Source organism: Euleptes europaea, chromosome 11 (assembly GCF_029931775.1).
Source record: "Euleptes europaea isolate rEulEur1 chromosome 11, rEulEur1.hap1, whole genome shotgun sequence".
Classification (NCBI taxonomy): Eukaryota; Metazoa; Chordata; class Lepidosauria; order Squamata; family Sphaerodactylidae; genus Euleptes; species Euleptes europaea.
Genome location: NC_079322.1, coordinates 31,281,831 through 31,309,623, shown reverse-complemented (window position 1 = coordinate 31,309,623; position 27,793 = coordinate 31,281,831). Strand labels below are relative to the sequence as shown.

At 42.7% G+C, this 27,793-nt stretch overlaps 1 protein-coding gene across 1 annotated transcript in view; it reads left to right on the top strand.

The window, feature by feature from the left end:
* Positions 1–26,958, top strand: part of ANO10 (anoctamin 10) — an 84,340-nt gene extending 57,382 nt beyond the window's left edge. Inside the window, exon 12 of the mRNA XM_056857394.1 lies at positions 26,823–26,958. Within this exon, the coding sequence (XP_056713372.1) occupies positions 26,823–26,855 (33 nt within the window). The 3' untranslated portion in view covers positions 26,856–26,958. The remainder of the gene's footprint in view (positions 1–26,822) is intronic.
* The last annotated feature ends 835 nt before the right edge of the window (positions 26,959–27,793 follow it).

Below are 27,793 nucleotides of genomic sequence, written 5' to 3'. Positions count from 1 at the left end.
ATCTCAAAATCACAATGCAGCATATTCCCATGTAAAAGAAAATGTGCATGTATCTTTGTAGCCTCAATAATGCCTCAAAAGCAATACCCCAAAAAATAAAATTTCAAAACTAATGGAAAATTATAGTTGTTCCACTAAACCAAATACATCCAATATTCCTTATAGAGATCCATTTCCAGTAACCATACCATAGTTTGAACATTCACTAGATTTGTCAGTTAAGGAACTCACTGAGTTGCCATAAACTACAGTAAAAGGATTTTAAAAATTAAAAATATCCTGGCAACACTGGTTTGCTCTCATCTGGTTAACCAAAGGATGCATCTCCAAAACTGCCAAGCAGTATAAAAACATCAGTTGCTCAAGTCTATATAAAGACGCTGTAAAACTAGGTATGCTTAAAAATAGGTGTTGTGAGCTGGTTAAAATAAATCCTAAGTCCTGCAAAGTCACTGCGTAACATGCTTTGCCTGCAAGAAATTGAGTGAAGATGTATGCATGTGTTAGCATCTGTCGGACTGGGTTATATTGCTAAAAATATATATTTCCAAAGCTGAGAGCTGGCTTTGAAACTAAACATAAAAGAGGATAACCTTATTTTAACAGTGCATGCCTTAGTATAGATTCGTTCCCAAATTCAATCTCTGGCATCTTCAGTTAAAGATTTCAGATGACAGAATGGATGTGGGGGGGGATCTGTCTGTGAGGTCCTGGTTAGACATTACTAGTCCATTCATTTGAGCTCCGTGTAAGACTGTCTTTCCTAAATAATAATAAAAAAGAATGTACAAAGAAAAAGTGAAAGATAAAAGCTTACAATGAAGTTAACTTCAGTAGCCTAGATAACATTTTGTTATCCTGAACTTTGTGTTACCTGTGATTAATGACAGGAAATGTGTGATGGCACCAAGTGCCTGTGGTGTAATGGCAGATTTAGATCTGAAATGAGGGATAATTGAAAATTAACATCGTATGCACAAATCTCAAATATGTGTGAATGTTATGTAATGGATTGTTTGCTGTTAACAGAATTAGAAGAACACTTCAGAATGTTGAGCTTTTTTCTTCCCTCTCAGATTATGTGGCCTTTTCCATCTCATGAAAGTCAAATAAATGCAGAGTGATGCAACTAAGAATCCTTGCTGAGGTGCCTTTTTGTCAATCTGAACATTGGGCCTGCCTCTTAGTGAAAAAACTTAAGAATCCTTTCTTGGATTCTCTTACACTACAGTGAACATATCATGTTTCTGTAAGGGAACCTGAAGCAAGACAAGAGACAGGCAGAGCAATCCTGAAGGGGGGGGAAGCTCTTAGGAGCTGGCACAGGGCCACTTACACTAGTGTTGGGAACCATGCAGCAGTGCCACACATGGGCATCGCTGCAGCCACCAGCTCAGTGTTTCCCTGGCACCAGGCCTCGTGCCAATGCTGACGGGCGTTCCCTGGGGCGGGGGCTGACTTTAGTCAGCTCCCTGAGCCCTTTCGCCTGGGAACACCCCCTTTTGCCAGTGCGAACTTGTGCCGGCAAAATGGGTGGTGTAGCCCCATGAAACTTTATGGAGGAGCTTCACGAGGTTTTTTAAAAATTAAATTTTAAGCTTTTACTTTCAGGCTGGCAAGCTGTTCAGGATGCAGTGTGGCTGCGCTGTCCCCGTACACCCTGTACCAACCCTCCTCTTTAAGATTGGGCTGTAAACCATTGTCACTACAATAAACAAGATATGCTCTCACTTCCCAAGTGAATCCAGTAAGGCTATATAGTTTTGTATTGAAATAGTAGCATTAGAAATTGAGAGAAAAGTGTTGATTATGGTTTTCAAAGAACTGATAGAGGCTGGTTGTAACATTATCTTTTCACATACCCCCCCAAAAAAGCCACTCTAATAAATTTTTGAAAGTTCTGATACTTGTGTATCTTTTTCATGTGAAAAATGTCACAAATCAAAAAATTTTTTTCCTGTATTCCTTCATCATCAAAAGCAATTGGGAGGGGTTTGAAGTGGAGAAAATATAATCATGGAAAAGGTTAAACATTCCCTTCCTCTCCACTGCATCTCTGTTCCAAATCCCCTCTTTCTGAAGCAGCTTTGCTTTAAAAAAAAAAGCCAGTGCTCTAATATGTGCGTGTTTGTAATGAATATTTAGCTGGTAAAGATATAAGAAGATGCCTAACAGAATCTTTCTAGCCCAGTAATACCTATCCTGAATGGGCCTGACTCAGTAGGGTCTCAGAGAAATTTCCTAGCCCTGCCACCAGTCTGGGGATTAAACCTGGATATACACTATGGGGAATTTTTCACGGAGATTTGCTGCTGTTTCGACGCTGATTTGCGTCGGAGTCAAATTTTGGTTATTCACTGCAGATCCGGCTTTTCCCTGATAGAGGTATAAAAGCCGCGTTATGTCAGCGGCAAACCAAACCACTTCTGAGCCGTACTTTCCAGTAGAAGCGTGTTTTGTTGCTCGGATGCCCATGAAAAAATGTTTGCTTCGGTTCCGCTGTCCCTCCCCGTGACGTCTCCTTTCTCCTCCCCCAAGAACGGTGATTGGCTGGGGGAGTTTCGCGCTCGGACAAGAATACCGCCCCTTTTGCTGCCTGCCTGCCTGCCTAGAGTCCTGGCACTTCTCTCCCTCCATCCCGGAGGCTGGCGGGCGGGCAGGCGGCACACCTTCCCTGCCCTTCGCCCGGGATGGACCTTGGAGCTGGGCCCACACCTCCAAGCCCAGGGGGACGTCGGATGGACAGCTCCAGGGGGAGACTGGCGGGGCCACACCATGTGCTCCTCGTGCGCTAGGGGGGGTGGCAGCTCGGTCTAGGGCAGCTGGACCCGTGGGGGGGATGTTCAAGGGAAGGGGCTGTTGGCCCCTCTACCCCAGTGGGGAGGGGGGATTTTTGAGAAATCGGATGGGAAAAATGTGCATCCTGAGAGCAGAAAACCCAAGGCAAAACTCCCTCCCATCACTCTTCTGAAGAGGAGCGGCCAGCCTGCTCTGATCTCCCTCCTCTCTCTCTGCACTGTGGCCGGATCATGGCCGGCGCGCAAGCCAGGGGCCTTCTTTTCATGTTCCCATGAAAAACCAAAACTACATCGAGATTGACAGGGATAAATCGCGGCCATGAAAAAAACATTTAAATCGTGTGTTTTTTTAGTCCGTGGCAAAACAGAAGCAAAATCTACCGTGAAAAATGCCCCTATAAGTAAAGCTTATGCCTCCCCCCCCCAAAGTTGTCACGGTTTAGTCCCACAGCAGGACTTGAATAAGACAAATAGCCTTCTCAGAGTAGAACTGAGATTTGAGTGCTATCTCCTTGGTTTATACGTAGCCATACTGGGTGGTATTGCATCAGTTGTCAGTTACAGCCATGCGTTTGTTCAATTGAGACATTTCATGACTTCAGCCCTTATATAACTCAATATATTCACTGTTGTGGTCACACCACGCCACTCTACACTTCCTAAATTATGGTAACCTGGCGCTGTTCACTTGTTTGTCCTATAACTGTTCGCTTCTACAGTTTAGATAACACTATTTTTGCTCACAAAATTTTTTGGAACACCGTCTTATTCACAGCAAGCTCATCTGACTATAAATAGCTACGTCCCAAGCAGCCCAATTGCTGGTTTAAAATGCCAGAGTGAGTTATATATGGAAGCACAATTATGAATAATATAGAAACAATCCTCTGATTTTCTGAAATACCTTTTTGTGAGCAAACATCAGGTTAACCAAAGTGCAATAAGCTTTGCTTCTAGGGGATAGGAGCACCCAAATGCTACTCAAATTGAAAGAAAGTGTTTCCTTTAAGACAGTATTTTAATTTTTTCCATGATGTAAAATAATATTAAATGAGGATTTCTGAACATACCCTTAAGCACACCATAGTGTAAGGTAGGATTATAAGTGAATAAAATAAGCATTGTCTGCTGAGTATCTGAAATGCTGGCCCAAGCAGAATGGAGGGGCCGTGGCTCAGTGGTAGAGCATCTGCTTGGCATGCAGAAGGGCCCAGATTCAATCCCCGGCATCTCCAGTTAAAGGGACTAGGCAGGTAGGTGATGTGAAAGACCTCTGTCTGAGACCCTGGAGAGCTGCTGCCAGTCGTGAGTACACAATACTGACCTTGATGGACCGAGGGTCTGATTCAGTATAAGACAGCTTCATGTATTAATGTGGAGGAGACTGTGGGGTTCCTGCTGAGGAGGCAGGCACCTTACTGGTGTTGAAAGTGTTGATGGATCTGTTTGCAAAAGTACCTAAAACTTTAGTTTTATATTTGTGAAGTTAAGGGCTGAGTTGCATGTCTGAAGCAAGCGCTGATTGGTCATCTTTCATAAGCAAAGATCCAGTGAACTCCGTGTCGAAGGCCTCAGCCAAGTCTTTTAAAAGATAAGCTACTGACAGGGATTAGGAGCCTCAAACGGTCTTCTGTGCAGAGGCAGAGGCCAGTCACCGAGAGATCTGAAAGCTTTCTAGAGTTTTCCTGAATGGTCATGCAACGCAGCCTTCCCAGTCGTGTGACACCAAAATCAGCATGTAGTGTGGGTGGGAGAGCTCCCCTCCCCTCCAGTAGTCCTTTCACTGCTGTAGAGAGAGATTCGTTTGCTGTGTCTCTGCTTGCTGGCAGTCCTGGGAGCTTACCACATCTCATCTGAGGTAAAAGTTGTGCCAACCATTGCTTCATTTCTGTCAGGTTTTCCTCCCGCTTGGGTAGTTTTCTGCTTAAAGATGGCACGGGGAATGGCCAGTTAATGGCATTCCTGTACAAGATTCAATAAAGAGAACAAAAGCTCCTGAGATAGAGTTTGTTTTGCTCTCCTTGTTATCAAATAAAGTTAGGGTCTGCTTGAACCCCAGTGCTAGAATGGCTCGTTTTACTGCAGCAACAACATGCTCAACTTGTATTTTGTTGGAAGTTAGGTATTACTTCACTTGTGCAGATTGCACATATACAAGGAAGGCTAGATTCAGTTTGAGCTTGTAAACGTACAAGTCAGAAGAGATGGGTGAATATCAGAAACATCTGCTGTTAGTCTGCACTGTATCCATGCAATTGATACAGTAGTGCAGAAGTGAGCCAGGTAGAGTTCATATATTCCTTTTTTAACCTATGAACTGCATATTGCAAGTAGAAGTTAAATATATTTTAAAATAATCAGGATTATACTATTTTACGTAGCCCAGGGTACGTAATATACTTTCCAAAATGGCAACAGAAGAAGAAGAGTTGGTTTTTATATGCCGACTTTCTCTACCACTTAAGGGGGACTCAACCCGGCTTACAATCACCTTCCCTCCCCCTCCCCACAACAGACACCCTGTGAGGTAGGTGGGGCTGAGAGAGAGTGACTTGCCCAAGATCACCCAGCTGGCTTCATGTGTAGGAATGGGGAAACAAATCCAGTTCACCAGATTAGCCTCCACCGCTCATGTGGAGGAGTGGGGAATCAAATCTGGTTCTCCAGAACAGAGTCCACCGCTCCAAACCACCGCTCTTAACCACTACACCACGCTGGCAGGTATTAAAAGTCTGCCAAGATCGCACCTAAGCAATCCTTTGCAGGACCAAATGTGTGCGCTTGAATGCCATACCTGACCGCCACATTTATTTTCCATATGGTTAACTAAATGTATGATTTTCAGTGCGCAGAGTTCCTATAGTATCTACATCTAAAATTATTTGTGATCATACAGAATAAAGAAAACAGAAAAATGACACATTGTTCAGAGTGGGTATTAAGTTAAACTTTCACAGTTTTCCATCCCCAGTCATGTGGATTATTCATCTGAGGAATGTTGGTCAACTGATTCCTCTAGATGATGGATTGCAAAGCACTTCTATATGAGTGCTGAATCAGCATGTGTAAGGCTGTCTTCCATATAAATGGAATTCAACTGCATTTATTAACATTTTCTATACTGCTAGTAGGACGATTCTGGGCCAGACTAGATGTCTGCTGGAGCTCTGTGATCAGATATTTCAAGTGTTGTTTAAGGTAAATTACAGCCCCGGGGTGGGGGTGGGGAGTTTGAATTAATCCTTCAAGTACCCCATCTGAAACACATACATCCTGGGCCTGTTACTAGCCCTTGGAAGTGAAAAAACAATAAAAGACAAATAGTAGAAAAAGCTGTATGCTGGGGAGTGGAAGGGTTAAATCCCTTCTTTCTTTGCACCCCAGCCTTGGTTTGAAAATGGTGAGAAGTCCCATCACAGATCTTTCCATGGGGTTTGACATTCACAGTACTGAATTAGCACAAATGCATGATATTTATACATTTATTGGAATGCAAAATAATTCTTGGCAGTTTAATCAAGATTTTGCATTGACTTCCACCTCTTCTACTCGGATTTCATTCCTTTTCCTGAAAAGACAAACTTTGAATGCTTGAAAGGGGTGAAAGGGGCTAGCAGAACCAGGTCCTTTAACCGCACTCAGTCTCAAGGTTTTGAATGCATAGCAACCCAAAAAACTGGTGCCTCCAATAATATCAAATCCCACTGTTTTGGTACCTTCCTTGTGGCCATCCTTTGGAGCATGCCATATAAGTAACAGAAGTACCTGATTTCTTTTGCCATGAGGGTGTGGGGAATTAATTCTGTTTTCTTCACTTGTAGTGATGATTGTATTTTTATTGGAGCAGAGCACTTGCTTTCCTCTTCGGACTGCAGAATTAACTTCTGTGGTAGGAGGCTATAAGGTTACTTATTGACAGGAATTTCCTCACTTATAACTGTAAAATCCTATTAATTCATCTATAATATTTGTCAAATCAGGTCAATCATGACAAGAAACAATTAGATAAGCCTAATGCACAAATAGTGTTATGAGATGGTTGGGGATGTTAAAGAAGGGATCCTTGGCTCTTACAGTGTATTGTTTTAATAGTATAAAAAACAATAGTATACCATACTTTAATAGTATACCATAGTTTTTAGGATTTGTGGTCTTTTAGTCATGTAAGTGGCAGCTGAAAGTCATAATGTGGAAATCTTAAATCCACCTTAAGGTTATGCATTGTTTTATGTGAATCCAAACTATGATATGATTTTTTTTTTTTTTTTGCAATGTGCAACTGATTCGTTCTGTTATAGTCTAAAGGGCCTACCTCTCTTGTAGCCTAGATTTAGAGAGGGCAAAAAGTTGTCTGATGGCAAAAAAAAAATCCTGGAGACTGATGGTTTGTCTCAGTATATGAAAAGGACTTGTGGGGAGCATCTCAGTTCTCAATTCTCACCCCCCCCCCCCTATTTCCAACATGTTTTGGGTAAGCATGGCCCTGATCTGTGGATTAGGTATCTGCAGACGGGGCCACACTTGAAAAATAGTATATAAAGGATGATGATGATAAGTAATTGCTATTCTGTAATGCAGTCAATTGGTTCTCCTTTTGAAACTAATTATAATTGAAGCTTAAAAGAATATTTTCCAAATTCACTATACAAATATAAATCTAATAAAAAGCGTAATGGTAGTAGCTGTATCTAATCATGTAATCTAATGAAACTTTTAGGAACGCTTAGAGTATAGAAGCAGTTTATGTACTTTGTTTTCATATTTAGTTCAGAGCAAAATCTGGGAAGTTTGCTTTATAAATGTTAATAGTACTATGCTAACTATTTCTATTAACACGTAAAATTACTTTGTGTGTTTAAAATAATTAGAACACACACATCTTGTACATTACAGATTTCTATATGTATATATTCACATTAAGTTTAAACAAAAACTGGTCCCATCCACCAAGTTGATGTGCACACAACATATATTAAAGGTAAAGGTAGTCCCCTGTGCAAACAGATAATTGGCAGTGCTAGAAAGGAAGGGGTATTGAATCTAGGCCTTTCTTCTCCCCAGCCAGTAAACTGACTGTCCTGTGCAAATCAGTTCAGCAAGTACTATGCATGAGGGTCTGTGGCTTGGGAGACCTATTCTTTGAAAAGCCTAATTTATATGCTACTGTAATGTGCTACCGCTATAAACACAGGAATAACAGTAATCCAAGAACCAGTTTTAAAACCACCCCTTCCAACCAGGCAATTCATTTTAATTGATTTAATGAAGACACAAACAGATACAAAATCCAGGTTATTCTGAACTGTGTTCTGCTTTCATCAACAATGTTCTTTATTTGGACACACTCTCTGGCCTTCCAAGTAGATTAAACTGCATTTAATTTGCCCTCATTATACCCCACATTTCAGCTATAACATTCAGAAAGCTTGGTTCTCAAGGACTTCAGTGGGAAGAGGATGTACTGCTTTTTGGGGGGAAGCCTAAGGCAAACAAAAACAAATGGAGAAATCTTCTCTAAATGAAAATGGAGGGGGGTGGTTGAATGAAAGCCTAAGAGGTTGGATTTAGGGCACCTTTACAGCTTGTGCTTTGCATTTGTTGTTAATGTTATTTTCTCCCCTGAGGCAAGGGCATCCTGAGCTGCGGGTTGTTTTCCCTCTCCATCCGGGTAGGCAGGACTAAAAGATTCTGACTTCCTGTGATACTTGGCGGGAAAACAGCCTGAGGAAGCCAGTTTCCGTCCTGCCGATCCGGGTGGAGCAGGCAACTCCGCACAGCTCCGTGCCTTTCGACTTCATTTCTTTTAGCTAGGAGTAGTTTTCTTTCCCTTTCGTGTTACGCCTTACCTCTCAGTGTTCCGTGAGTCCTTAATCTTTGCCTTGGTCCTTGTTTTAAGTGTTGGTCTGTCTTCTGCCCCCCCCCCTCCGTTTTCCCCCCCTCCTTATTCCCTTAGCCAAGATGGCCGACGCCATTTTAGTTAGGGAAGACAACCTTCTCTTTGAGAAGGACTATCAAAGGGGGTTGGTGCAGAGCAACCCCAAGGGCTCCGGTTCTCCCAACGGCCGCCCAGGCGGACCATTAGGGAGCAAAGAGGAACCGGGAGAGACCCAGACGCCTGATCCGGAGGCGCCTTTAGGAAAGCCTAAAAAGGCGCGCAAAATCGCGCCGCAGCTACCAGGCGCCCGAAAAAAGAGACGCGGCGCTAAGGTCGGAGCAGGGGCGAAAGCCGGGCGCAGGTCACCCGCCTCTTCCCCAAAACCGGCTAAACTGCCCAACAGTCACCGAGGACGATCGGATCCTGTGGCAGCTGCATCCTCTGGTAACCCTGCGCAAACGGGAACGTTCCCGCCGGGAGTTGGCAGCCCCCCCCCCTCCTCCCAGGAGGCGGCGGGCGCACAATTCATTTCGTGGCAAAACGCTGATAACCTGATTAATTATGCCCTCCAGCGTCAGTGGATGGCTTTTCAATCCTTCCAAACTCGCCTCCCTCCCCCTATGGGATTGGACCCCTCCTTTCCCCCCCCAATCTCCCGCCTAATCTTCCCTCTTCTAGCAGCACTTCTGCTGGGAATGAAGCAAAATCAAAGCTCAATGCTCCCTCTGCTGGCAGGAGTGGGTCATGGCCTACTAAAGCAGCAATGAAGGCTAAACCATGTCAAATCAGTGAGAATCAAATGGATCTCTCTAAGTCTCCAATTTCTTCTGTAGATTGTGAGGAGGAGGAGGAGTTAGAGGAGGGGGAATTCGATTCCGACGAAGACCCACCTCTACAGGTAGAACAACATAACAGGCTTTATTCTGGGGAGGATTATCAGGCCCTTTTGGCAAAAGCTATCCTCGCCCTTGATCTCAATGAGGAATCAGATCAATCTGAAGAGCCAAAGTCTAAGTTAAAAAAAGGGGTCAAGGGATGCTTTCCAAGACCTAAGCCAACAACCAATTCAGTACCCTTCCCAGAATTTTTCATTAACGCGGTCAGAGACGAATGGGAGCACCCAACTCCCAATAAACAACTCCCCACTAGTATTAAAAAAATTATACAATCTGGCTCCACATGCCATGGAAATGCTTAAGGTTCCTTTGGTAGACGCCCCTGTGTTGGACCTCCAATCACCAGGTTTGGTCCCAGAAGACGGGGTGGGCTCCCTGAGGGACCAGTTAGACAGAAAGTCAGACTACCTGGCTAGGAAGGCGCACGAGGCCTCAGCCATGGCCATTCAGACCAGCGCTACCACTTCCATCTTCGCTAGGGCTGCTTATTTATGGGTTAAGAAAATTATACAACTCGTACCAGATGATAGCCTCAGAGTTCTTGGTGGCCTTGACAGAGTACAAACTGCTTTGACTGTGATGGCGGATGCCTCACTAGATACCATGTCCTCAGTAGCGAGGTCAATGGCATCAGTCACCTCCATTAGAAGGGGTCTATGGCTCAGGTCCTGGCCAGCTGATTTTAAGGCCAAAACCACCCTGATGGCCTACCCAGTCAAGGAGGGGAGGCTTTTCGGAGAAAAGCTGGACAGTATCCTTGTTGAAACAAAGGATAAAAAACAGGTCCTTCCCATGCAGATCAAAAAAGACCAACGTTCTCCTCTGTATCATTCCTTTCGTTCCCCCAAATTCACTCCCAGATTCAGAACAGACTTCAGGAGAGACTCTTGGGTGTCAAACCGGGGATCATGGAACAATACCAGATCCTTTTGCAGAGGGGGGAGATTCTCTAGGCTCCAAAACTTCCAGGCCAGGTCAGATAAGGGCGACAGATTATCCAAACACCCCCCTCAGTGACGCCAATCACACCCACGTGGGGGGGAGGTTACAAATGTTCACAGCAAGGTGGGCCTTGTCCAACCCGGACAAATGGGTCTCTCAGATCCTATCCCTACTGGAATTCACCTCCCAACCCCAGGATCTCTTCCTAAATTCCCCGATATCACTCAAAACAGAGAAACACTCAAGGACAATAACAGCAATTCAACACCTACTATTCATCAAAGCCATAGAGCCAGTCCCCAGCTCTCAGAAGGGCCAGGGAGTATATTCCATATTTTTTACGGTGCCAAAGAAAAACGGCGACTGGAGGGCCATCCTCGACTTGAAGTACATCAACAAGAGGATGGCTCGAAGACACTTCCGCATGGAAACAGTCAAGTAAATCGTGGAATCTCTACTCCCTGGCACCTTTATGACGGCTGTGGATCTGACGGAGGCCTACCTCCATATTCCTATACATCCACTACACAGACCATTCCTCAGGTTCGCCTATGGCCCCAACCATTACCAATTCAGAGCCCTCCCCTTCGGGTTGACATCTGCCCCGAGGGTCTTCACGAAGGTACTGGTAACAGTCATTGCTACACTCAGACAGGAAGGAGTCCAGGTACACCCGTACCTGGACAATATTCTGATCTGTGCCCCAACACCGAATCTCTCCCGCACCCATACAGATCGTGTTATCCAGGTCCTCCAGGAGCATGGATATCTTATAAATTTCGGCAAGAGCTCCTTACAACCTTCCCAGGTTATGACACACCTGGGAACCAGAATCAATTCAAAGACCAACTCCTTATCTCTGTCCCAGGAGAGAATAATCAAACTGAAAACCTTTGCCACCAAACTGACCAAGTCAAGGTCCGCTATGCTAATGTCCCTTGCGGCTCTACTGGGCCTGATGGTGTCGTGCATAGCGATCGTCCCATGGGCACGCTTTCACTCACGCCCCCTTCAGTGGCTTCTACGTCCCCACCAATTAGACATAGCAAGAAAAAAGGTCAAGTCAGTGACAGTCCCGCACAGCGTCAGACACAGTCTTCTGTGGTGGACCGTTCCATCGAACCTGCACAAAGCCACACAGTACATTCACGAAGACCCTGTTCAAGTCTTCACAGACGCCAGCCTTTTCGGATGGGGGGCCATATTGGGAGATCAGGTAGCCCAGGGACGCTGGACCCACCAGGAATCACTGCTCCATATCAACCTGTTGGAACTCAGAGCTGTGAAATTAGCTCTCTGGAAGTTCGCAGACATAATCAGGAACCATCATGTGCTTATCAGAACGGACAACGTCGCTACAAAAGCGCACATCAACAAACAGGGGGGTCCAGGTCCTCTTCCCTGCACAGAGAAGCAGTAGCAATTCTCACGGGCTCAAGCCAATCTTCCCTCGATCAGAGCGGAACATATCAAGGGAGACCTCAATTGCCAGGCCGACTGGTTAAGCCGGCAAAATTTAGACGAAGGAGAATGGGAGTTAGATCCAGGAACATTTCTTCAGATCACAGAAATATTTGGCACCCCCTTAGTAGATCTGTTTGCCTCCGAATCAAACCGCAAGGTACTCAGATTTTACTCCAGGTATTTACACCCAAAGGCAGAAGGCACAGACGCCCTTCTCAGCCCGTGGCCCAGGGGACTGCTGTACGCTTTCCCTCCGATACCCATTCTACCAAAAGTCCTCCGCAAGATCCATCAATACAAAGCCAACGTGATATTAATAGCCCCTTACTGGCCTCGGAGGCCATGGTTTGTAACTCTGAAGTGCATGTCCTGTCAAGATCCATGGCAAATTCCAACTGAATCCAACACTCTCAGACAGGGACCTATCCTTCACCCAGACCCTCATTGGTTCTGTTTGACCGCCTGGCACTTGAAAGGCGGTCACTGCTAGAGCTAGGCTATTCCATCGAGGTGGTCAACACAATTCTGGAGGCCAGAAAGCCCTCCACAAGGCGCATTTACAACGCGTCGTGGAAGGCTTTCATTCGCTGGGCCAGGAGAAAGAAAACGGACCCACTTCACCCTGACATTCCTGGCATCCTGGAATTTTTACAGGAAGGGGTTAGACAGAATCTTAAGGCTTCCACCTTAAGAAGACAATTGGCTGCCATTTCTACTGTCGTTCCTTTCATGGACGGACATCCCACCACACAGCATAGACACATCTCCGCCTTTCTAAAAGGGGTATCCCAAATTCAACCTCCTGCCTCCCACAGGTTCCCTACATGGAATCTTAATCTGGTTCTTAAGATTCTCATGGGCCCACCATTCGAACCCTTCAAAACGGTTCCGATGAGGTACCTTCGCATGAAGGTCCTCTTTCTTACAGCTATTACCTCAGCTAGGAGGGTATCGGAACTCAGAGCCCTTTCTATTAGAAAAGGCCTGTGTGTCTTCCATAAAGACAAGGTTGTCCTGACTCCTGACCCCACCTTCCGACCTAAAATAAACTCCCATTTCCATAGATCTCAGGAAATAAACCTCCCATCGTTCTGCCCCAATCCATCTGGCACAACCGAAGCATTATGGCACACCTTAGACCTCAGGAGAGCCATCCGCACATTCATTAAGCGCACTGCAGAAATTAGAAAGTCAGACTTCCTATTCATAGGAATATCTAACCCCAGTAAAGGACAAAAGATGTCAGCCGCTGCCATCAGTAACACAATCAAGGCATGCATAGCTGAAGCTTACAAGGTAGCTGGCAAACCAGTGCCCGAGGGCATCACAGCTCATTCCCTCAGGAGTATGGCAACCACCGCCGCCTTCGACAAACAGGCCCCGCTGGAAGAAATTTGCCGGGCCGCAACCTGGTCCTCTGTTTCAACATTTATCAAGCATTATAAAATTCACACATGGTCCTCAGCGCAGGCGGCCTTTGGCCGCAGGGTCCTGCAGAATGTAGTTGAGTAAGTGTAGTTTATCCCACCCTTTTTTGGGGAGCTCTTATAAGTCCCGCAGCTCAGGATGCCCTTGCCTCAGGGGAGAATATAGCCTTGGATACTCACCGTGAGGGCTTATTCTCCTCTGAGGCGAAGGGCATCCTGCCCCTCCCTTATAACTTTTCCTACAATAAAAATTTTTAACTGTTCAGCACTTGTCTCCTGCTTAGCACAGGAATGGTTCTATCTGTCTATTTGTTCATGTTGGGTTATATGCAATTGCAATTTACAGTTAGTTTATATAGCGAGTTCTTCCTGCTGCCGTTAATGTAGCTAGTCTAGACGGTAACTGGCTTCCTCAGGCTGTTTTCCCGCCAAGTATCACAGGAAGTCAGAATCTTTTAGTCCTGCCTACCCGGATGGAGAGGGAAAACAACCCGCAGCTCAGGATGCCCTTCGCCTCAGAGGAGAATAAGCCCTCACGGTGAGTATCCAAGGCTATATTCTCGGAATGTTGGGTTGCTGCTAATCTTGAGTTGTACTTTAGATTTGAGTGTTAGGCAAAACCCTGCTTCCTAGAAAAACATGTTTCTCTTTCAAATTGATCTTAATTTTCTGATTCATAAAATGAGAGCCCAATAATTACTGTAGGGGGGATGGGATGAGTAATTGGTATCTTTCTGCACCCCTTATTCTCCCTCTCCGATATGCTATAAGAAAAAGAAGGGGGTTCTTTTTCTTCACCTTTCCTTCCCTTCCCCACAACAGGCACCGTGTGAGGTAGGTGGGGCTGAGGGAGTTTTGAGAGAACTGTGACTAGCCCAAGGTCACCCAGCAGGCTTCATGTGGAGGAGTGGGGAAACCAACCCAGTTCAGCAGATGAGAGTCTGCTGCTCATGTGGAGGAGCGGGGAATCAAACCCCCTTCTTCAGATCTGAGTCCACCGCTCCAAACCACCGCTCGTAACCACTACACCACGCTGGCTCTCAGGGGTTGCCAATGTTTCTGAGCCTGTGGGAGCCTTTGTAATTCTAACACAGTGTGGTGGGCATGGCCACAGCCAAAACATGACTGATGCAGAGCCAGCCATTAAATGGCTGTCGGAGCTTACCTTCAGTCTCACAGTGAAGATGCTTGTGCTGTGGTGGCAGCAGCTGCCAAAGCAACATTTTTAAAAATCTGCACCGCCAATCAAATCTCCTATGGCCTGTCAGAAGCCTGTCTGAGCCAAAACCCCACCTACTTGACTGACTCCAGGAAAGATGTTGGGAGGCGCCATGGCACCCACAGGCACCATGTTGGGGACCCCCTGCTACAAACTCTTGTGCAAGCTCAGGTAAGCTTGATCAGGCTGATTTCTCCAACACTCTATTTTCTTCCTTTCCTCCCTTCAGCCATTCTCAGCTTTCCAAAGTCAATGAATGTGCTGAGTTCTGAGGGTGACGGGGGCGGGGATTCATTTTTTCAACTTACAAACTAATATTTTCTGCAGGCTTTGAATATCCAAAAATCCTGAACTCTGTGAAAAGCCGTCCATTAGGAGCCTTTACGATATGCAAACAAGTGATATGTGTATCTACACTGACTCCCAATCTGTTTCCAGGCACAATACAAGGTGCTGGTGTTGACAGTTAAAGCCCTGCATCGTGGCTTGGGACCAGCACACCTGAAGAGGCACAATATAATTGACTATATTTGCTGTCAAATTCAACGTATCTAAAAGTTTGTTGCTGTTCTGCTATCTATTAACGTTGGAGGGCTTGTGATTGTAAGGTGTTTACATTCAGCATCGTGTGTGCTGTTCAAGTCGCCTGTGCTCCGTTTGCATGACTCTCCAGGTTAGCGTTGAATAGGCTCTGTTGCCAAGGCAACGATCTGCTGTCATCTTGCAAAGCTGGAGAGTGTTTAAATGGCAAGATTGCCTTCTGAAAACGTGCCGCTGTATTCGGCATTTTATGACCATTCAAAAAAAATCATCCTAACTACAAAAAAACAACAAATCAAAACAACAAATCAAAGCAGAAGTCACTTGTACAATTCAGGAATGATTCAGAGGAAAATAGTAAGTGGTTAACAATGCAGTCCTGTGCAAAGTTAACTCTACCCTAAGTACATAGAGTAGAGTAACTACATAGAATTACAGCTAAGAAGCAAAGCATTGCTATACAATTTCTAATGGACTATTGCGGTTGTGGAATTTTTAATGCGATAATACCTGACCAGTGTTTGTCTCACAATCCTCACCCTGGAATATTGCATAATGGTTAAGTATGGCTTCTGTTGTCTGTTTCTTGTCTTCTGTTACTTTAAGTACAGGGTTTTTTTTTAGCTATTCACATTTATTTGGTCTTGGGCACTGTCATTAGCTTACCTGAGTGCTGCATGAGTCAGGGATTCTGAAAGAAACGTTACTGCTTCACTTTGTCATCATGCATACATATTTATAACTAAGATTTGGCAAAGAATTACCTTCCCTGGTAGTTTCATGTTTATAGACTGTGATACCCATGCAGATCTTACTAGTGCCCATTTCTGGTTCACAAGGATCAAGACAAGCTTTATATGCAACAACGTGGGCTTTTAAAATGACCTATTTCAGATTTGGTTGGGTCACAAAGAAGATTTTTTTAAAGCTTTCTGTTTGTATTTAGCCTTCATGCACAGTAATAATGCTGCCAATGTTGCTTTGTAACTTGTGTCTGTCTGCTGCCAGCTATTATTCCTTATCTGTTCATCAGTTTCCAAGGTTTGCCCTCGGAGGCTGCATATTTGCATTTTTATTTGCTTTCCCTAGAAACTTGTAGGTGGCTGTGAATATTTCCAAGGTGAAGTTAAATTTGGATCCAAGGCTGCCATAAAGAATGCTGTAGCCCTAGGTAACATAATAAAATGTCCTCCCATTCGTGGGTCATTTGGGGTTCTTTCACTCTACTAGAGAGCTGGATGGGGCACTAAACAGGGCTCCAGAATATGCACACATACATCAGCCATGTTTTCTGCCTAAACTCACTTTAGAAAATAATAGGAGTCCAGTAGCACCTTAAAAACTGACAAAATTTCTGGCAGGGTATGAACTTTCCTCTGTTTCGTATACAGAGATGTATAATTCCTTCTTCTCTAACAAAAGGTGGAGAGGTAAACCTCTTTGGATTTTCTTTGAAAACACTGAAAAACCCTTTTGTGTTTTTATTTAAGAATGACAGTGAATTACTTTTTAAAATTTTTACATTAGTATTGTTACTGCTTCCTTTTTTATAAATGATAGGTGTATTAGGATGTATTCCTTACTTTCTGTGCAGTCCTGAGCAGAGTTACACCTTTCTAAGACCATTACTTCAATGGATTTAGAAGTGTGTAACTCTGTTTCTCCATTTGTATTCAGAACATGTCATATGGAAATCTGGATTAGATTTAGATGAAGGTGGAGTGAAAATTGGTGGAAATAACATTACCAATTTGAGATATGCAGATGACACCACATTCATGGCAGAAAAAAATAAGCAACTATTGATGAAGAAGAAAAGAGCAAGAGCCCAGCAGCACCTTAAAGACTAACTCAATTTCTGGCACGGTATCAGCTTTTGTGCGTCACAGCTCGTTTCTAAGGTGCTACTGAACTCTTGCTCTTTTTTAGTGCTATGGACAAACTTCTACCCATCATGATCTACTGATGAAGGTTAAAGGAGAAAGTGCCAAACCAGGATTACAGGTAAACATCAAAAACACAAAAGCAATAACTACTGAGAAATTACACAACTTTGAGATTGATTATTCCTTTGCTCAGTCGTCACTCAAAAGGGCGACTGCAACCAAGAAATCAGAAAGAGATTGAGCCTTGGAAGAGCTGCCATGAAGGAACTAGAAAAGATCCTTAAGTGTAAGGAAGTGCTGCAGGAGACCAAGATAATTCATACTATGGTATTTTCCATTACTATGTATGGATGTGAAAGTTGGACAATGAAGAAAGCAGGCAGGAAGAAAATTGATTCATTTGAAGTGTGGTGTTGGATGAGAGTTTTATGGATACCATGGACTGCCACAAAAAGACAAATCAGTGGGTTCTAAATCGAATCAAGCCTGAATTCTCCCTAGAAGCTAAAGGTCTTCCTCTTTTCCTGCTGCCTTCCACAAATATAGCTATTAGAATACACACATGCACATACACAATCCAGTACAGAGTTAAGTGCACTTAAGGCAATCAATTTCAGTGACCCTAAGTGCACCTACAAACTATTGGATTGTGAAGAGCAACGAGAAAAGTCATGGCTTCATAGTGTCCAGAATTTTATACGCATACCTGAGTTACGTGATAGTCATAAGATATGATCTTTATTTTAAAAGAAACACTGTTGTGTTCTGGGAGTCGTAATTATTGATGAAAATGCTTTAGTCTGATTATGTCTCTGAAATATAATAATATTGCCAGCCATCGGTCAATAACATGGCAGTGCCTTAGAGATCTTCTATCTGTGGGTTGTTGTTTTTTAATACACCATCATCTGATCATATAACCATTCATGTCCTCTTAAGGATAATTCTTCAGGATTTCAATCCTGTTTACACTGGTTCCTCACGATCAGTCTGTTTTACCATAAAGCACGCAGAGCTGTACTTTACTGTTTATGGAGCACCCATTAAATAGAGTGGGTCAGCATGGCATGGCGCATCGCGTGTGCTTAATCTGTTTCATATAAACGTGCTGTGAAAGTGCTAGGTCAATATGGATAATGTGCAATCTGCTCTAAACAGTCGGTTGCACAATAAGCGTAATTTGTGGGGGACAGTTACGGTTCTCAGGAGTCCTTTCATCAGTGCATGTATCTAATTAATCTCCTCATAAATGCTCATTCAGAGAGTGCCAGAAGACCGCTCTGGTTGGTTGCCATGGCAGATATTATTCTTCATGCTCCTGTGAGAGCTACATTTTTATGAACTGTGAATGTTTTCAGGTTTATCACAGCAGCAAGGCTGTGGTTAGCAGGCATTCTTCACTGACAGCTCCTTTTTTTGGTCTGATTCTCATTTTCCTCTCCGTTTCATTATATTCTCATCAAAATGTTTTCAGAGATCGTTTTAACTGCACTTCATGTTACGCAAATCAGAGCAGATCTGTGTTTCATCATAAGGCCAGTCCCCCCAGCCCTAAAAGAATGAAAATATTGCATGCAAGGATTTGCTACGGCAATCACTAACCAAAATGGCTAGACATGCCTTCAAAAAAGCTGATGGAATTTCATGATAAGTTGATATGTCTGAGCAGAAAAATTATGTGCAAAGGTTTCTTGGACTGGTATGTCCTGTAGTTGTATGTCTTTTTTCAAAAAAGTTTTGGTTTCATGCAGGCATGTTCCAGTTTTATACGACCTGATAATGTAGAACTTGCCATTTTAGCATACATAACAACATGCAATATAATGTTGACACATTTATTTCTGTCCCCTTTTAGAAATTGTTCCCCCCCCCCTGCACAAAGTGGCACAAGCATTTCTTCCTTTGCTATTCCTGGCAGCAGCAGCAGCTCCTGGGACGGCTTGCCAAACTACTTTTGTTGGGGAGGGTGTGTGGATTGGGTTTAAGTGATTAAGTACTGCCAGTTGCTGTAGGGAAGAAAGGAACCCCCCCCCCCCCCGCGCGCATGTGGATGGATCTTCTGAATGCATGCAATCAGCTCCCTTGGGTCGCATCCAAATGTTTGAAGCATGTATAGCAGTGAGAGCTGCAATGACATATTCTAGATTGCAGTTGTCTTAAAATAATAGCATAATCTCTAACAGGGAATTCTCTGAGCACTTCACAACAAAAATCCCCATTTTCCATAGGGACCTTTTTAAAAGGTAGGCCTAGAAGACTGGATCCACATAGACAGGATTGTCATGTTAAAGAGACAATGATCTAAAAGGTTTTCCTAGTATTTAACCCATTCTTTTCTAAAATGCAGATTACTGCTACGAGGTTCAGACAGTCTTTTTATGCTGGGATCTCACTGGTTTAACAATACCGAACAGCTCTTGAGTTTGTATGAGGAAGGTTCTCTCTCTTTCCTGTAACTGTTGTACCTTCTGCTATATGCTCGCAACTGGTTTTAAAGAAACGGTATATCAAACGGACTTAGAAGCGGTATACCATATGCTAGCCTCGTTATGTGAATGAGAGATCCCTGGAGATTCTATAGTGGCAGAAAGGTTGGGAACTTCAGTACTAAGTGCTCTGGGTCACTTTGTCATGTGTGGACCTTTCAAAAGAACATAAAGGAATAGGATTGATTTCCAGAAACTAAGGAAACTCAGGCCCACAGAAGTGCATACATCAAGATCAGCCTTGCAAATTAATCCATGTGAGTTACAGGGACAGAAAAGGTTTCCTAGGCTGCCTCTGTATAGCAACCCTGCTATTCCTTGGTGGTTTCCCATCCAAATACTGACCAGGGCCATCCGTGTCATGATTCTGAGATTGGGCTATCCTGCGCTATCCAGGTCAAGGAATAGCATGGTAATAGCTTTAAAAATCTGGTCGTCTAGAGACAGTTCTAATTCACCAGTTTGTAGGGTTGCCAGGTGGTTTGGAATCCATCTGATGGCTGACAGTAAGGATCGCGTGCATGCGCGGCCACGAGCAACGTGATCCCATCACTTCCCAGACCTCAAGTGATGAGAAAGGCTGGAAGTATACAAATAAGTACGTTCTGCTCCAAGCCAAAGTTAGGCACTGAAATCTCTTCTGCTGAAATCAGACTTCTTAAGGACATAACGTGTTTGAAAGTGCTTAAATTTGATCTCATGCCCTAAATAAATATCAATTTAAAATTAATTTTGCCAGAAATACCCCCACATTAGAGACTGAGAATGTGCTGCATAACAAGGCCATGATATCCAGAATTGTATGTATTTATTTATTTGTTAAATTTATAACCCGCCCTCCCCTGCCAAAGGTCAGGCTCAGGGCAGGTTTTAGAAGACAATCACTTTGAAGAAGGGGCCATAATTCCACTTCCCTTTCTATTCCACATACATATTACAGTAATGCCTGTGGACACCAACCAAGTCAAGTCCTTGTCATACTCTGTGCTCTGGCAACACATAGGTAGTAAATAATCTCCATGTCTGGAGAATAGACTGAAGGTTTCTGTTTCAAATAAGCTTTTATTGTTACAGTCAAATCCTCCTTTAGGCGCTGCATGAGAAGGCATGTCAGATAGCCCTTTAGAAGTTCAAATACCCTAAATAACTTGTTTTGCTTTCCCAGCATGTCAGTAACCACTCAAAGATTCACAAGTATACCCTGGCTTCTTAAAGCTCCATGCAGCTAGTCTTCTGGAATTAATTTTAGTCTCATTCAGAGAAGAAGTCTCCTCATTAAATAAGATTTAATTACATTCATGCATATTAATTACATTCAGGCATATATTCATGCCTGTAATTTTTATCAGCTCTTTAGTGGTATATTATGCAAGGCATTACTCAGCAAATGTTATCTGCCTGTCAGTATCTTTTTTATGTGATAGTCTTGTCAGTTTTGATGTGTCATGTTGAGAGTGAGTTGCCTTTCCTTCTAATGCACTTTTCACTAATACTATGATGATATGTCTGTGCGTGGGGAGGGAGTGCTCATAATTAACCTAGCCACTTTTGAAGATAGCAAAGAGAACATTTTTGCATGCCAGATTACTATGGAAAGATTGCTACCACTTCTCATGGGCGGGGGGAAGGATTTGGCTTGACTGCAAACGGTCCTGGTATTTCCAATTTTAAGGGATTTCACATTGCAATTAGGCTGATGGCCAAACCAGGCATGTGCTGGGAGTTCCATGACTGGAGCTCTCAGGAATTTTGTTTAAAGACAGATTTTAGGGGTACTCATCAGTTTACTGCAGTGAGGCAGCTCTCCAGTGCCATTTTACAGGCTGGTAAAAAGCTGTCGGGGAGGCTTAGAACTCCCTCTCCTGTGATCCCAAGTTGAATCAGGAATCACCTGAAAATCAAGTTTAAAAAAACACTGGAAGGTCTGAACACAGAACATCCACTGGATTTAGTTTAGGCCTTGGAAGATCTCTGCTTGGGGCCTTGGACACTAGCTGGCCTCCAGACTGCATAATACTAGGACTAGGTGGACCAACGGTCTGTCTTGGTATAAGGCAGCATCTTGGACACATGTTATGGCTTAATGACTATCGCATACATTGGGTTTATGAAGAATGCTACATGAAACATTGCCTTTTGACAGCAGAACATATAACTCAACAAAAAAGACATTTTTTTCACACAAATCTGTCTAATTAATACACATGTGGAATTAAGGATACCTATTTTTTCCATTTTTAGTTAGTATTTTTTTAAACTCCTTAATTTTGTTGTTACATGTTTTTGGTTTCTTTGTTACATTTTAGTCCATCTATCTAATTCTGAATATGGCCCCCAGCATATGGATTAAAAAAAAGCCACAATGGGGCTGGGTGTAGACGGGGCTTTTTCAACAACCCCTGAGCAAAGCCCTGGGTGTGCAGGAAACTATGAAATGTAAAAAACACTGGGGGTGGGGGGTAGACAATGGGGGAATCTTCATATCCCTGTTCCAATACCAGGAGTGAGCCTGACTGGGAGAGAAATGGTGACAGTGGCAAACATTTGATGTGGGAGAGACAGAGTCCAACACTCCTCTGCAGCTTTCTTTACTGATGAGCAGGAAGTTGCCTATTTTTCCCTAATGGGACTGATAGCAGCTGGTGGATGCTACATTGGGGGCTCATGTTCTTGCCTGGTATTTAGGATTATGAAAGAGGTATACCAGCACATCTAACTATACATGTCGCTATGGGAAGTTATCAGCTTGCTTTTATATATCTATATCTATATATATATCTATATATAGATATATATAGATATAGATATATATATGTAAATTATTCTGCAGTTACTGATAATTTGTCTAAGGAACCTTTTCTCATTTGTCAGGATCTTCTTGTTGGTATGACCACTGTAGTATTTCAGATCACATTTGAATACCATCAAAAAGGCTCTAAGTTTCCCTTTGAACATAATGTGTAGAGTGTTATGTAGAGTGTGGTCACAGTATGGATACAGATTTTCATTGTTTAAGAAAGTAACTCTTTCACCTGAAGCCTTCGCCATATTTTAGCTTGCAAAATCTTCACCTTGGGGCCAAACTACACAATATGTTTTTTAATGAGTCAGCAGCTGTGGGAAACATCATTTTAAAGGCCTACAGGAGCTGATTCCACTCAGGACCATGGTGTGTGGGGCAGAAAAGGGCTCCTGCCTTCTTCCCCGTGCCATTTTCCCCAAGCCGAACCAGCACAGAGGAGGAGTTGTCTGCCCATGCAGCTGTAATGATGCACATGCAGTTACCTATGTTCAGACAAAGGTATGCTGTAGTTACCTTTCATATTGTCTCGGTCGCACACGATGCAAACATTTTCCAAAGCCAAGTATCATGCTCTAATCATAAATTATTATAGCACAGCTTCTATAATTACTATTATTTAGTATTACTTATAATTACTATTAATTACTATTAATTACAATAGTAAATTCGACCTGTCCTTGCTCTTCTGGCTCTATTGATTCATTAGCTCATGCCCTCTTGGAATGCCGCTTCTACGAGGAACTTTGATCACATTATATCTCTCCCCTTTTAACATATAAATCCAGTGCCTCTGTGTCTGACATAATGCCTTTTTAATTAAATGACAGGGATCCCAAGGCTACATTGTCAGTGGAAAGATTTATTTCAGTCCTTATATCCCTCAAACATTAGATTTACGCTGCTCAAGATCAATGGATCAAGGAGCTTCTAAGGGATAAAGGAAAGGAATGGTAAATTCCTCAACCTAAATTGTAGTTGATAAAAATGTTCCTCATCAGTTGTGCTATAAATAATAAATCAGTATAGAACTGTGTTTCAGTCTTGTTTATTTTGATCTGCTGCCACAGCTACTACTAATGTGATGTTTGAATTGTAGCCTGAGCAGTGAGGATTGTATAGTTTTTTGAGAAGTACATGTTTTCTCAGGCCCAGATGTGTTGGCAAACATAATTTGTGAAGTAATTTTCAAAATTTAGCCTTTTACTTTTGCCAAAACCTTGCCTTGACAATGTGTTGAATTTACAGCATATTAGTCATTGCCTAACTGCATTAATTGTGCAGTGGCAAATTGAAAACTACGTAATCCTGGTCACTACTAAAAGTAATATCGTTTGCAGAACAGATCTGGTACTGTATATGTGTTTGCTGTTAATTTTGAATGTCTACATGTTCTACTGAAATAGGGCTTGCAATAAGGAAGCAGCCAGTTTTAGTAAACTCTAGGCAATTTACACACATCCTGAAATGCATAAATCATAATCACAATCCACACCACCATCACAAAAGCGATCCATGCCCCTCGTCAATACAGTCAGCAGAAGGACCTCAGAAACAGCTGTAGATCAGTAAGTAGTTAGGAAATGAGAAAAGGAATCAGGACTATTGAATTAGAGAAAGAAATAATGTGCTTCCTTATCAGTGTGTTTTGAGAAATCTTTCCAAAAACCACATTAAAAGCACATGATTTTTAAAATCTCAAGCATCCGAAGAAAACAGAATGGTTCTCTCTTGGCCCTGAACAAGAATTTACATCCCATTTTTGGGACTGCACAGAAACCCCAAAGAGTAGTAATTTTGGTCTTAAAATGAATTCCTGTATTTGTTTCCTTATGAATAAAAAGCTTTTCCTGAAGAGGTCATCATAGCAAAGCTATTAAAATAAAAAGGGGGTTGGGTGCTCATGGTTTGATTTTATACTTGGTACAAATTTTCTGTCATCAGATGTATGTAAAACCTTAGTTATCAAAGTCTGTACTGTGGATAGGCAGCACAGCAGATCAGAATATCCACAGCATATTTACAGACTGGAGCATCACAGCACACAGTAATGTTGAAAACTTGAGAAAATTGCTTTGGGATATGTAATTTAGTCCATATTTGGGTTGTGAATGCAATATTGCTATTGTATTCCTGTCTCTTGGTTAAGTGTTGAATTAAATGCATTTAAGGCATTTAATTGAATGTGAGGAAGCAAGGCTGCTAAAGGAGGATTAGAGCACCATCTCTCATTTATGAGATTTTCCCCCCACAGATGCTAGGAACACATACACGAAACTAAACTGAATTTACTAATAGGTAAAAATGGGAGTGTAACGTTTCAGGGACACTGTGACATGATTATTTTGGAACACAGTGAAGAGGATTCTGATTTTACGTATTAAAAGATCATACTGTCTGACCCAGTGGTTTGCTGTAGACAAGGACCCTCCCTCCCCTGTATGAGGATTTCCCATCTCTTTAGAAAAGAGATTTTCACATCATGAAGCTACCGCTTCCACCAGATAATGGAGCATCTAATTGTTGCAAAATGCTCTGTGAACGCATCCAGTATTTTGGTACTGACTTTATCAACTCATTCCTGAGCCTTGCTGCGGCTAGGAGCAGCGTAGCTGTGGTGCTGCCTCAGCGCCTCCAAAGAGGTTCCCCAGCTGCCACAAGGCTTAAAAAAGCCTTTTTAAAATGTTTTAAAAAGAAAATGGGGCTTCCCCCCCCTCCATAGAAAACAGCAATGCTGCACTAGGAATAACCTGGTGCAGCAATGCTGTTGTTCAAGGGGGCGTTCCCGGGCTGGAGGGGCTTTGGAAGCTGACTGCTGTCGGCTTCACCCCTGGGAATGCCCACCCACTGGTGCCACATCTCTCTTCCAGGATTTAGGTCCCAGAGAGACTGCGGTGTCGGAGGAGCGGCATGCAGCTCCGTGGCACCCAGGTGCCAACAGAACTGCCCCCGCTGCCAGCGTAAGTGCCTCTTATTCCATGATAAGAGGCCACTTATGCTGGCAGCGTGGTCACTCTACCTCCAGACCACTTTCAGCCCCCCACCTCAGGAATGGGCTGCAATTCTCAAATGGTTCAAATCTTAAATGGCTGCTAAAGGAGAATTTCTTTTTCAGTTATTAGGTTTTCCTACCTCTGTTGCTAGGAGTATACATGAACAAAAATGCATAGGAGGGCAGCAAAGACATTCAGCTATGAGTTCTTGTTTGACCATGCTATGCCAATGATTCCTTCTCCTGGAAACTTTCCAGTCTTACCATGAGTATTTTCCAAAAGGGACTCCAGATTACTGTTTTGGGCTAATTTTTAGTGACTACAATATGGAAAAGTTTCTTTTAATGTTTAAATATTAATTAAATGAATTTATGATTTAATGATAAAATGATTTAATTAAATGAATATTAATTCATGGACAATTCACACTGAGATTCGTTTGAATTTGAACAATTGTCAGGGACTCATACTGTTACTAGTCTTATAAAAGTCTTCCTAGCTGAAGACTCGGTCCCTGCTGCACTCACTCAAGGAATAATTGAATTGGGGCGCTACTATGTCACATTTTTACTTAGGCTGCATCCACACTTCCTCTTGGTTATTATGGAGAATCCATAATGTGATGCCATTAAAAGTGAGTGGCATGGAAGCTTTCTCATGTTGAGCTCCCATCTTTTTAAAGAGTTGATTGTGATCATTCTTCTGGCTTTAAAGGCAATTGTAGCACTACCTGTCTAGTGTGGGCTGGCAAAATGCTGTTGATGCTTCAGAGGGAAGTGTGTTCCATGAGGTGGTGAGTGATGGGATTAGTGGATTCTCCACTTTTTGCTTTGCTTGTCTGGTACAGCCTGATGGTAGTACCATTACCATGTTTTACTATGGTCCCTTCCCACATAGCCAGGGTTTTTTTCTATTTAAAAAAACAACACATTTTGCACAAGTATTCTGCAGAAATATTGCTTAATTTGTGGTTTCTTGATTGCAACCTTCACTCAGCAAACGTCTCAGTTTTGCCTTTTGAAATGTCCCCCCTCCTGCCATCTGCTAGCCCTTGTAATTAATTTTCTCAAAAGTAGCCATCATTTGCTACCACATTTATTTTTTATTGGTATAACTGCACTTTATTTGCAGTTGCACTCATAAAAACACAACTTTAAAAAGGATCGAGGAAATGGTGGCTACAGGTTCATCTTTGAAATGTAAGAGATGCGGAGATCTTTGCTCATTGGTCACAGTTGGGAGTGAGTCTCATAATACAAATTGATCTTGCTGGCAGGTGTGGGCATTTCTGAATCGTCGTGGGAACTGTATTGAATGCTGAATGCAGCCACAGTTCTAACGTTGCTTCCAGCATATTATGGAACAAATCCTCAACAGAACTGAAGGGTCCAAGGGCAGAAAGAGCCTTGATTGTGTTCAAAGCTGTGTTTTTTCCCCTTCAGATGTGGTGCTTGCTTAGCTTCCATCATGTTCTTTTATGCTCTACTTTCTTTTAGCAAATGAAGCTCGCAACAGAGTCCCTGAAATAAGAAACACGCTGAGATGATATCCTAAGCATCTGCTGAAGAATAGTAAGATTTTACAAGTATTAATGTCAAGAAATGCCTGGTTACTACATTTCAACACTCCATCATATATTATTATTGGTCCTTACTCATCACCAGAAGCCTGATCAAAAGAAAGAAGTATTTCTTACTTTTCCTTCCAAAACCTCGTGCAATGTAGCACCTACTTGCAGCTTGTGCCAGATATGGCTAAAGTACACAGTAGCAACCAATGGTACACAAGGATATAAAATTTCAAAAAAAAATGCCAACAATCAGAACTACAATCCTGAATTGCAGTTTTGAAAAGGAGAATTCTAGAGGCTGCAGTACACAGTTTCATATCCCTCATGGCGGTTAAACCATTTTATCCTCATACTACCATATTTAACCGTCATCTTATTTTGTAGATTGCTTATTAGATTGTTCCCTGCAAATAAGGGAAAAAAAACCTTAATCTGAATCTTGTTTACTGTTTGATGTGATGTATACATTTCTCCTACAGGGCCAATTCAGTGCAAGTTTTTTTTTTTAAAGAAATGTGAACTGTAAAATGTATGAGACTAGCATTTTAACATGACAATCGTGCTCCGTATTTGTTTTAAGGAACTGGAAAAGAAAGCACTTGGCATGAAGCAAAGTTCACTCGTCTTAATTCAGTGTACTAGTTAAACAGCCATCCTTGTATCTTTCTATTCAGCACCAGTTTCTACTTGGCTGGATCTTTAAATGCAAGTAGTATTAATAAAGAATATCCTCTGAATCGGCAAGCCATTAAAACCTGTAGCCATTGTGGATCTCTTATTTTCGTGCGTGCCCCAAAACACTTACTGTTGTGATATTTATTTATTGGGGTTAAAACACATTTATGGTCCATGGATTCTCGAGCCACCACGTGGTTTGTTTCCTTTCCTTTCTCTTAA